The sequence below is a fragment of the Oratosquilla oratoria genome, chromosome 21 (genome assembly GCF_046742065.1).
Source record: "Oratosquilla oratoria isolate Oo_2021 chromosome 21, ASM4674206v1, whole genome shotgun sequence".
NCBI lineage: Eukaryota > Metazoa > Arthropoda > Malacostraca > Stomatopoda > Squillidae > Oratosquilla > Oratosquilla oratoria.
The window spans coordinates 13,974,466-13,986,965 of record NC_134797.1 but is presented as its reverse complement, the minus strand read 5'-3'; the positions used below and the strand labels follow the sequence as shown (position 1 = coordinate 13,986,965).

Sequence of the window (12,500 nt, the reverse complement as noted above, 5' to 3'; positions counted from 1 at the left end):
GTCAATTGCCTACGAAAAACAATGTAATCGTTAAAGCATTCTCTTTAGTTGCTATGGGAGCAATTGCAGCTTAGGTTAGATACGATTAGATTAACCTAATTTAGCTTTGGTTGTCTTGGTTTGGTTTGACTTACTTTATCTAGGTTTTCTTGGCTTAGCCTTGTCTTGCCTTGGATTATCTAGACCCATAGTTGGCTTTAAATGGTTTTGCTTCGAGTAGTTTAGGGTAAATTTGATCAAGATAGTTAAGGCTGGGGATAGGTAAAGTTAGATTGGGCCAGGATAGTTAAGTTAACTTATAATCTACACCAGAAAGGTTATATCATATCAATCATTGTAGTTAGGACTTTTATCGCCTGTATTCGACTCCGATAGAGTTGTCGCCAGGCGATTCTATTCAGGTGCACATGTCCTCCTTTGGTAGCAACGGGGTTAAAGATGGTTATAACGATATCAACTCCCATACTGATTTGTGTTATCTTTAGGTTATGTTTAGAATAAACAGATTGTTTTTCCTACTGGAAAAAAAAAAAAAAATCGGGAAGAAAACGCCTTTTGGAAAGTGCTTTTGGTCTCTGGGAGTTTCTAGATTTGGAAAGCTTTGTTCCCAATATTGGGGAGTTTCGAATTTCGGGGATTTCCTAATAGAGAGAAAAGTCTGTACTTTAATCTTTTTTCATGATCTTTCAGGTTATGTGAAAGGAAAAAGACTGCTACTTGTATAGTCACCGCTTATTAATCTGTTACCTTTCCTGCTTAAAACATACAAGTTGTAGACGTCAAGGTAATACAGGAACTTTCTTACCCCCCCCAAAAAAAAAAAAAACTTAAAAGGTAATACTTCTAGAAAGTAAAAGGGGTGCTAGTAAGATATTAATGAAGAACGATAGAACTAGAGGCAACTGTACATGGTAGACCGTCCGAATAACTCGACATAGCACAAATCACCACGGGGAGAGGAATTCAGTAATTTGGAGGGCAAGTTATTGAGGAGGACCTTACCAGTAATTTGGAGGGCAAATTATTGAGGAGGACCTTACCAGTACGTCGGTGATGTAAGGAGCCAAGATGTAACTGCAGTGGCCGACGAATGTACAGAATGCAGTGCCTTTCCCTCGAATACAAGTAGGATACAATTCAGGCAAGTACGTGAAATTGATCTGAAATTTAAATATATACATATATTATATGTGTATATATACATATACAGTATATATATGTAATTATACATATATATATATATATATACATATATATATATATATATATGTATATATATACATATATATACATACATATTTATATATATATATACATATATATATATATATGTATATGTATGTATGTATGTATAATTACGTGTGTATGCTGTATAGATGTGATGTAATTTTTTTTTTATAAATAGTCATTATCTATTCATATATTTTATGTATTTACTTTATTTTGTTCTTTATCGCATCCGACCTAGTTATGAACCAAAAGGTCTGCCGGCATGAACCTTCCTTTATAATCTTTTGTAATTATAATCTTTTGTAATATGTGTACATATTTCATTTGGCGCAGGACAAACGTGACTCCTTCAGCTGCAGAAAGCAGTAGCTTAGCGAAAATTGTTCATCAATTCATTGTTTAAATTACGGATTTTTTTCTTAACTTACCATATAAGCTGATGCCACGAGCGCCATGCTTAACGACATCATAAGCCACGCAGCCCAGACTTGGTCTAAGGAGAAAAAGAAAAAAAAGAACACAAAAGATAAGATATCGAACCAGTGCACAACGGGAAATAGGAGTCAAAATCCATGTATGTGAGAAACAGAAATATATAAATTGTAATTTATTTACTTATTTATTCATTTATTTATCTATCTATTTATTTATTTATTCATTTATTTATTCATTTATTCATTTATTTATTTATTTATTTATTTATTTATTTATTTATTTATTTATTTATTTATTTATTTATTTATTTATTTATTTATTTATTTATTTATTTATTTACTTATTTACTTATTCATTTATTTATTCATCTATTTATTTATTACCTTTGGGGATGGCAAGGGAGACGAGGCTAGCGGTTCCCATGGCAACTGACAGGGCAGCGAGAAGCTTTGTTCTGCTGAATCGTCCAGCCATGATGGGAGCCACAACGGCAGCGACCATTTGGGCCACAGCGGTGATGGCTACGTACACGAACGGAGACCTGAGAATTGAAGATAACAAAAATGTTGAAAACTAGAAAGATAATGAAAATTCTGTCAACTGTTGGCAACCTCTTCCCCCCCACCAAAAAGGTTGATAACTGAACCGAAGTTAGTACTTTAAAGAAAATACTTTTATGAAAAAAAGCCTACTGAAATATAGTTAGGTCCTACAATACCGTATTTTTGTCAAGGTATCTTTACATGTATTAGAGATGATAGAAGTTCACATAATATATGTACTCATTCCAGTGACATAGTATGTAGATTTTTATTGAACAAAACGAAGGAGAAGATGAGAACCTACCCGTCGAAGTTGTGCACGTTCAGAGGAACCCCGATGTAGACGAGGCACTGTAGGAAGAAAGCGATAGAGGGCAAGAAGGTGATTTTCCTCATCCACGAAGTACCGACGAAGGGGTGAAGACACCCGAAGGCGGAACCGGCGATCTCGGCAGGTTCTCCCGCCAGTTCGGGGTCGGTCTTCTTGGGAGACTCCTGCATGTTGTCGATCGTCCTGTAGAGGGCGTCCTCCGAAGGCATCTTCCCCTTGTTGCGCAGTGCCGCCTTGCGCAGAACCTCAGCGGTTTCTTCTCGCCTGTTGCGCATTGCCAACCAGCGCGGGGACTCGTCGAGTAATCTGCACAGAAATAACATAAAACAAGATAGAATAAGATGGAGTTAAACAAGATAAAACAATAATAATAGAAATTATACCAAAATAAGATAGAATAAAAAGACAAAAACTGAAATACATTTTTCAAAATTTCCTCCATCTGCGCCTTATTGCACGACAATACACAGGTCCAGATTCTATTTAATTCTATTTCATTCCATCTTATTTGATTTTCTTCATACATGATTACATTGGTAATAGTTTACATGGGTAATAGAAATACACACAAGAAGATAAAGAACAAAACTGATTTGAGGACAAAAATACCCATAAAGCAAACCGTTTTACAATATACTTACAAGAACAATGGGATGTACAGGAAGGCCGGAGCGCATGTCACGTACTGCAAGTATCTCCAATTCCGGACGAAGTACGCAATTCCGGACAAGGACAGAATGGCCACGTAATACGGAAATCCGGCGCAGACCACCGCAGCAGGTGCCCGGTATCGGGTGGGCAAGTTTTCGACCACTGGAGAAGGATGATGATGATGGTGAAAAGGTCTGTCTCAGGAAGTTTAAGGTAATCAAGATGTCTGGCACAAGTGTAAGAGTACTACAGAATAGTCGTCCGCAAAAAAAAAAAAAAAAAAAAAAAAAAATAGAGAGAAGATAAAGTAAAGAAAAAGGAGGACGTTAGATAAAATAAAAAAACGACGACAGTAAAAACAGAAAACGGATAAGAAAAAAAAAATAGGAGTAGGGTTGTCTACATAGTAGAAGAACTTACTGGCCGCCATGATGGAGTTAAACATGGTCATAGAGGCGAGGCCGGCAAAGAAGCGGAGGGCGAGAGTGGTGGGCAGGTGGTGGATGAAGACGATGAGGAAGGTGGAGACGAGGGAGATTACCGAGCCAAACCTGAAGGTGAACCTTCTTCCCATCCTGCAGAAGTCAGTGAACAACCATCAGTTGGACAGGTCTTCCTCGATAGGGTTTATATTGTTAACATTGGCTTAAGAGGGGACGACATATTTGATAACGATGATGGGCACTTCCTGAAGATGTGGTCCTCGGAGACTATGTAAATGGTTGCAGATGGTTCTTTATTATTTAGTCCAGACAAGTTCGAAAATACGGAAAAGAACGAAAAATTACATGGAAAAAAATCCTGGAATACCAGGAATTTCCAGGATTTTTTTTTTCTTTTTGGATAGAGAAAAACTGTATGCTGGACGTAATGGAAGAAAACCGCTCTTCTGCGTGGAGCCGAATCTGGCTTCATCTTTAGTGACAACATAAGATGGTCGATCAAGTCCTGAAATTAACTCTTGTACTGCCTTGTGGACCACACCTGCCTGTCGTCTGGGGATTTTATTAACCTGAAGAAACCCCTATGCAGTGTTGAATGGGGTTAAAGTAAATCTTTGTTATGGTTGTGCCTATTCCCATGAGCTTCTGCTATCTGACCCTCTCAATAATATTCACAACTCGAAGCTTTGTTCTGATTATAACCAGGTCCCATTCAGCCGAGGCCCCCCCCCGCTCCCCATCACCTACTCCCTCCCCTCATCACCTACTCCCCCCCTCCCCCCCTCCCCCTCTGCCTCCCCTGGACTTCAAAATGATTAAGTTTATCTCAAGTCCTACCACTGATAACGGCAACTTGTACATAAGGATAGTCTGCCGTGTCGGGGGACCCCCTTACTCAGTGAAAGAAGAATGTGGGGAACCTACGCCAGGAAGCGCAAAGCCTCGGCCAAAGAAGTCACCTTTGCGTTATGCGCTCGGACTGTTTGGGCAGGTAACAATCACTGCTGGGAATTGAAGAGAAGCGCGGGATTCGAACCTACAACTAAGCGGATGCGAGACTAGCACGCCTCTTATTACGCCACCAGTTGCGAAAGGATTGGATATAAAGAGAACCTTGATTAAGATTTACATCCTTTTCTATCAGCAAATCTAATTAATCCTTGGGTGTAAATTCCGACTCTAGAAAGGCACCATTCGTAATACAATCCTAGTGGTAAGTTAATCTAAGGTTTGAGCTGCCACCCGCTAAGCACAGTAAATCCCTCCTGATACTCTTGCACAAAACAGAAATTCTTCGGAACAATCTTTCTTTGATTTGATATATGCTTCTTGACAATCTAGAATTGAAAGTATTGATATCCCAATATTGCACATCGGAATACGAAACATGTTAGCATATGCACCATTCAGATATTATTATCCATATAGATATACACCATTATAATCCAAAAAATAGGTCAACAAAACACAGTAAACAAACCTTAGTTAAACAAAGAAAATCAAAATGAGCGCTTACCTATAAACACTTGGAACCCTGCACACCTGGATGACATCATAACAGCGCCCTTGGATTCTTGGTGATGCTGTCTAGGAAACCTTTTCACCACTTCATTTAATTCTCCTTCTTGTTAGGCTAGCTGGCAGAGGGAGGACGAGTTCTGACTTTGAATACCCATTAGACCCCATATTGCCACATAGGTGATTGTTTAATTTATGGCAATGTGTGATTCACTGATAGACAATTTTATGCTCCTTCTGCCTAGCTAAACAAGTATGGTGATGTGGTGAGCTGTTGATCTTTGAAAGGCCTGTTAGTTTCAAGGTGGGATGGGGGCACTTAGAAGTCTAGAAGTACATGCAGTTATCTTTAAAAACCTTTAAATACCTTTGAGATCTCTGCCAAGTAATGTCGTAACACATTAGTAAATACACTAAAAACCCACTGTTTGATTGGATTAAGAAAAGAAAGGAAATAACGATTTCCGTATATTTCGATCACTTACTGTGATCCTCTTCAGCGGAATAGGATCACAGCCAGTGATCGAAATATACGGAAATCGTTATTTCCTTTCTTTTCTTAATCCAATCAACAGTGATTTTTTAGTGTACCTTTGAGATGTTAAGAATCACACACAAGTATCTGAAAACTTCATATTTGTTACAAAATGTTTCGCAAAATGCTGTAATAGATGTTTTTATGAACGATAAACCTTCCAAAAGGGTACTAATGTGAATTATGAGAGGCGAGGAAAATGCTCTCTACACTCTCTTTTTGTTTCTCTCCTTTCTTTTCTTCCTACATAACTTGAATTTTTAAGAATGCTTGGGTTTGTTAACCTGAACGGCTCTCTAACTTTGGACCCTTCTGCTAATAATAATAATAAATAAATAAACAAAAAGATAGAAAAATAGAAAAACAAACAAAGTAGTGAGAGCGTTTACTATTCCATAACCCAGCAGAGTTTTATGATCATCGATCCTATCCTACATACCTAGCAAAACTAGGAAAATTTGATATAATCTATTGTTCTCAGGTTCAGCTGGCACCAAATACTATTCTTCTAACAGGTCAAACTCACCAGATTTAGCATCTAGATCTTCAAATGAAACTTTTTTGCTTCAGTTGGGAAGAACATAACGATCCTGAAACTTGGTTTAACGTTCGTCCTCTATGAGTATCCTTTCAAAGACGTCGTTGTTATCACTTTACAAAGGAGAAAGGTGAGAAAATGGGTCCAATTCATACCTTATAATGCTTTCTCATTATTAACTTTTTCTGATCTTTCTAAACCCTTCTAACCATTCTGATTCTAGTTTTACGTTTACAAACGCTATCTTAACAAAATGTGGAGTATTCATGATGCGAAGGTGTAGAACACTGTACGAGTAGGCCTACATACTGTTTAATCGAAAGCAATGTATACCTTCCCACTGTTCAAGTAACTAACGAATAAACTACAAGGACTGTTTGAATAAAATTGGTACGGATGATAACAACATGGCTTACTCATATCGCGCAATGGACGAGGACTTGTACATATATGCAGACCAAAAGAGATGGTTTATAAAAAAAACATAAATAAAATTTTCGTCTTATGTGTGCATTTAAGTCACTAATTACGAAGAATAATCTGGGATAATATTGCTGGATTCATACGTGTTTGAAATAACTCTGAAAAAGGACTATGATAAAGAAACTATGATCAAGATTTCAGAGTACCCTTAGGTCCTATTTTGTAACTTCTACTATCACTCCTTCGTGCTACCCAGCCTAAACCTCTCCTTTACTATCATTATTACAAAGGCGGAGCATGCCGACAGGAGACCTTTTGGTCCATATCTAGACCATTATGACTCCACGTCTTTGGTGGTAATTGCCCCGTAGGATAGAAGCACTGGTTGTTAGTGACAGAATACAATATCAAGTCAAAAGCAGTGTTAGCCATGGCTTCCCTTGGTTAGGTTTTATCATGCAGTACGCCTTTATTGTGATTTTATGACCTAACATAGGGTGTGGGGAGGAAGACATTGCCACTAGCTTGCAAAAATAGTTAAAATGTTTCTTAATCTAACCTTTGTAACAAGGTGTTAGATTTCAATGAAACTTTCCCGTCTTTGATTATATGGATTGACTCAATTGTAGAAGGATCTATGTCTGATAAAAGCCCAAACCACCGCATGTCACTTCATTCAAACACAAGACCGTGGCATCTGTTAGTGTCTGTTGGTGCCGGTGCCAGGCTCATCTTCCCAAGTCCGGGGCTTGTCCTCGACCCTGAGCACCATCTGTAGGGGTCATACACGAGACCGTGACACGGCCGTGTCTCCTTCTGTAGGAAATGGTTACCTGTCTCCCAGAACGCCGCCTACGATGTTTCCTAACGCGTAGCCGACCGTCGTGAGCATTTGGAAAAGCGGCTTCAGGTGGGCCTTGTCGCAGACGAGGTTGTACTGTGGGGGAGAGTATCAGAAGAATGGAACGCCACGATTCAACACTAAACAATAAATACTAAACGCACACGCACAAGCACACGCACACAACATCCTCATCTCCACCCAGAAAAGCAGCTCCGAGGGGATGGCACTCGTTCTTCAGAACGGGCTCAAGATATATCCCCTGAAATTATTTCCATGTCACTTTTTCACATAAGGAGAGCAAACAGCCGGTGATTTATCCCCTTCTCCTTCTACTATAACCCAGTTATACAGAAACAGTCCCGAACTATAACTTCACAGATCTGTGTGAAGATCAGAGGATAGTCGCCAACCACAATCGGTCTGTTTACAGTGAAATTAGAGGCAACAATTATATATATATATATATATATATATATATATAAATATATGTATATATATATATATATATATATATATATATAAATATATAAATATATACATATATATATTATATATATATATATATATATATATATAGAGAGAGAGAGAGAGAGAGAGAATGAGAGAGAGAAAAAATGAGAGAAAGAGATTGAGAGAGAGATTGTGTGTGTGTGTGTGTGTGCATATGCGTGTGCGTGGTTATTTGTGCATATACGACCTCATATGTCTCTGCTTATCATTCTGCCGTTATATCATCTTACCTATCAGAAGTAAATCCTCGAACTCACCTCGGACATAAAGGTCGACTGGAAGAGGGAAGTGTCGTACTCGAAATTCTTGCACGGGATATCCTCCATAATCTCAGAATCCTGTTTTTCCTCAAAGACTTTCAACGGAGGGAGGAAGTTGGAGCCTTCATTCCCATGATCGTTAGAAACCACGTGCAGGGTGTCGTTGACCTCGATAAAGATTGGCAAGGAGTTCGCAAAGCAATTGTTGTCGAAGTTTGTTTCGTTGTGGGGTGTCGCGTACGCAAGGCTGGCCCAAGATGGAGTATTCATTTTATTTTCGTTTTTGATTGATTTCTTTTTTATATTTTATTGTGGGGGGGAAGGGGTGAATGGACAGTTGTGGGGGTGGCAGTGAGGAATAATAAGAAATGGGTGATTAGGGAAGTAGAAACATATCAAAGGAAAGGAAAATATATTTGAGAAATACAAATATAACAGGTCATTTATCCTTTAACACTTGGGAAGAAAATCTTCCCTTGGCTTAATTTGGACAAGATACGGGATGTCACTTACCTTTCTCCTTCGGCACCGTCGTAAGAAATGCCATCAGCACATCGGAACGCCATAGGAGCATCCTGGAACGTCGAACCCACAACCACAGGACCCGCTTGGAAGACCACTGGAACGGGAACGAAATATCGTTCAAGTTTCATTGATAGTCATACCAAACAACTCGCACCAGCGTCACACTGGGCAAATTATCGCCAACTTTTGTAGATTTGTTTGAGTCAGACCAAACAACTCGCACCAGCGTCACACTGGGCAAATTATCGCCAACTTTTGTAGATTTGTTTGAGTCAGACCAAACAACTCGCACCAGCGTCATACTGGTCAAATTATCATCAACTTTTATGGATTCGTTTGACTACAAGTGATCTCGACTAGAATAATGTGGTATAGGTATTATTCTGTACTAAAACTTTATCACTAAGTACTGAAAAACTGAATGATAGATGAACTAGAGTTAATATGATTTTAAAACTGGACACGAGATTAACGAAGGTGATGCAGTCAAGGTCATCATATTAAGACAGCAGGACAGAACTCGCAGTAATGGATTTAAATTAGACGAATTTAGATTTAAGAAGAAATAGGCAAGAACTAGTTTACCAATTGAGTAGTCAACGAATGGAATAGACTTGGTAACCATGTAGTGAGTCCTGAAAAATTGGTTGTTTTAAGAGATTAGATAACATTATAGATAAGAATGACAGGTGGTAAGGACCTGGAACTACCAAGTTGTAGGTCTTGTGGTCTCGTGTAGTCTCCTCCTTTCTTGTGGTTTTATGATATTTTTTAGAGAAGTCTGAAATGTTGTAAGCCAATACTTTTATTAGACATTCGAGTACTGTCGCTCGATGCCAAAATCTCCAATCGCATCGCCAAAGCCGCCGCCGTCAAGGCAAGTTGAGCAGAAGAGTCTGGGGCAACAACGTTCGGAACGGTGATAAGTCATAGACACGTACGCCTTCAACGTGTCTTACGCAGTGCGTAGTAGGCCAAGGTCACCAACGCGGTAGTGCTAGAGAAAACGGGATCACTCGATGTCCAAAACGTCACTTGCGATGACTGGGCACGTGCACCACGACGGACGCACCGCCAGGAACTTCCTGTACGGCGAGCTGGTCACAGGATCACCCCGATCAGTATTACGCTTCAAGGAAGTTTGCAAAAGGGTCATGAAACTGAAAAAAAAGTTGACTCAAACAGTTGATAGCTGACCACGGCCGCTTGAGACACGATGCACAGGGGTGGGGTGGGGGTGGGGGTCCAGTAGACGCGCGGAAAAGAGGAATCGCTAGCTGGAAAACATGAGTCAAAAGAGGAAACGAGACAGGAGAACCAAGCCATACCAGGATCGGACTACTGAATCACACCGGACGCTTCTCTCAAAAAAACTGAGCGGATTCCCTCCCCCAGTTTATATATATATATATATATATATATATATATATATATATATATATATATATATATATATGTATATATGCATATGTATGTATATATGTATATACATATACATATATGTATATATATATGTATATACATACATATATATAATATATATATTATATAGATATATATGTATATATATATATATATATATATGCAACTAATCACATCACAGTGATACAAAAATGAAAAATAAACACAGGAGAAAGTAAACTTGTAGACAGTAAGTACTTTCGTATATTACAACTTCAGACTAAATGACTGAGATACAGATTTGGGTTTAAATGTAAGTATCTGGTGACAACCATAGGGGGGGGGGAGACAATACAATGTGAAGAAGAGGGCAAGGTCATCCCCCCTCCTCACATTGTATTGTCTCCCCCCTACCCCTCCTATAGTTGTCACCTGATACTTACATTTAAACCCATCTCTGTATCTCTGTCATTTAGTCTGATGATGTAATATACGGAAGTACTTACTGTCTACAAGTTTCCTTCCTCTTGTGGTTATTTTGCATATATATATATATATATATATATATACATATCTATACATATATACGTATATATATATATAGATATATATATATACGTACTTACATATATATATATATATATATATATATATATATATACACGTTGTGTATGTTAAAGACAGATTGAACATTTTTAGAAGCTCTGCCGGGTGGTCAGGGTTCGAATCCCTTGCCAGAGTTTCTAAAAATGTTATATATTATATATGTATATATATGTATATATATATATATACACATATATATGTGTGTGTGTGTATGTGTGTATGTGTGTATTCACTTGGTCTTTGGATCACGTGTTGTACTCGTGATCGACAGCTATTTCCCTCCTGGAAGAGAGCTCAGAGCTCGTAGGTCCGATCTATGGGTAATGCTATGACCTTGCACACACACACACCCCCAACTCCCCGCCCACGAGAGTTGGAGTAACACCCCTCAGCGCTGCGATACTGATATTATTTCAGCCCCGGGCGAGGATCGAACCCGGACCACCGTAGTGGCAGGCCAGAGCTCTAACCACAGCGCCATGAGAGGTGTGTGTGTGTGTGTGTGTGTGTGTGTGTGTGTGTGTGTGTGTGTGTGTGTGTGTGTGTGTGTGTGTGTGTGTGTGTGTGTGTGTGTGTGTGTGTGTGTGTGTGTGTGAGTGTGTGTGTGTGTGTGAAATGAATTAAACAAACGGATGCCAGCAACGAAAACAACAGCTGACAATGTAATCTGTCGAATCGAACGCAGTTTTTGCAAGATAAAGACAAATAAATTGATGAATAAACAGACAAATAATCACATATCTCCATTTATGAAAAACCAAGCAAAGAGATAAATTGAAAATATGGGTCGGTAGATTAGGATGGCTCAGGTTAGATTATGTTTGTTTAATTTAGGATGAAAAAAGAGAGAGAAAAGTAGATACGTACCAAGGCAGACGCCGATGTTGAATGGGTTAATTTAGGATGAAAAAAAGAGAGAGAAAAGTAGATACGTACCAAGGCAGACGCCGATGACGAACTGTAAATGCCACACACCAAAACCAACTTCATCAATAACCCCATCGAAGTTCTCGGGGACCTTCTCGTCCTGAGGCTTTTGGCTGAGGAAGAGAGAAAGAATAGCGATACATGAAAAAGGCCCAACCCTCTTAACACGAGCCATTTCCCCGAGGTCAATATAACTTCCTGTCATTAGCTAGAATTGTATCTTGGTTGTATCAAACAAGGTATGGCAGGGAGGAGTTTCCGAGTCAGATAAAACAAGATAAAAATCCCACCTGGTTTTGTTGTTTTCCATGGTGAAGTCACACAGAAAGAATGGCACCAGATGTCAACAGCTGTTCTTCAAAGTTCTGCAAACGTAGAAACAAAACAAAACACTTATAAATGTGCCGATATGTGCAAGTCCGACAAAAAAAAAAAAAAAAAAATGCTTGCCTCGATATTTATCATCTGGAAACTCAAATTCCAACCAGTACCCAGTATCTACATTTTATTCTTCCTATAGATCTCTCTGGGAAGAAACGATAGAATGTTCTCCGTATTACCATAGGCCTGTTTCTGATACCAGCTAGCAGCAGCAGGAGCTGGGAAGCAGTTGTCGTTGTCAGATGGAGGGGGGGGGGTTAGTTAAAAAGATCTTGGACAGTTCATGGACCAAATGTCCTCCAAATTGGACGTTACCTTGGTAGTAGGTTCTGAAGATGGGCGGTTCTCTCCTAAGATATAACTATCTTCAAGGTTTATCCGAAGTTAGATTAAACAAAGT

At 39.0% G+C, this 12,500-nt stretch overlaps 1 protein-coding gene across 1 annotated transcript in view; it reads right to left on the bottom strand.

Moving 5' to 3' along the window:
* The window catches only part of LOC143037018 (organic cation transporter protein-like), a 15,386-nt gene that overhangs the window by 599 nt on the left and 2,287 nt on the right, over positions 1-12,500 (bottom strand). The window contains exons 2-12 of the mRNA XM_076205121.1: positions 12,010-12,084; positions 11,729-11,832; positions 8,774-8,879; positions 8,258-8,507; positions 7,480-7,583; positions 3,610-3,764; positions 3,180-3,351; positions 2,512-2,844; positions 2,049-2,206; positions 1,659-1,723; positions 1,041-1,160 (exon numbers count right to left, since the gene is read on the bottom strand). Coding sequence (XP_076061236.1) covers positions 1,041-1,160; positions 1,659-1,723; positions 2,049-2,206; positions 2,512-2,844; positions 3,180-3,351; positions 3,610-3,764; positions 7,480-7,583; positions 8,258-8,507; positions 8,774-8,879; positions 11,729-11,832; positions 12,010-12,029 — 1,587 coding nt within the window. The 5' untranslated portion in view covers positions 12,030-12,084. The remainder of the gene's footprint in view (positions 1-1,040; positions 1,161-1,658; positions 1,724-2,048; positions 2,207-2,511; positions 2,845-3,179; positions 3,352-3,609; positions 3,765-7,479; positions 7,584-8,257; positions 8,508-8,773; positions 8,880-11,728; positions 11,833-12,009; positions 12,085-12,500) is intronic.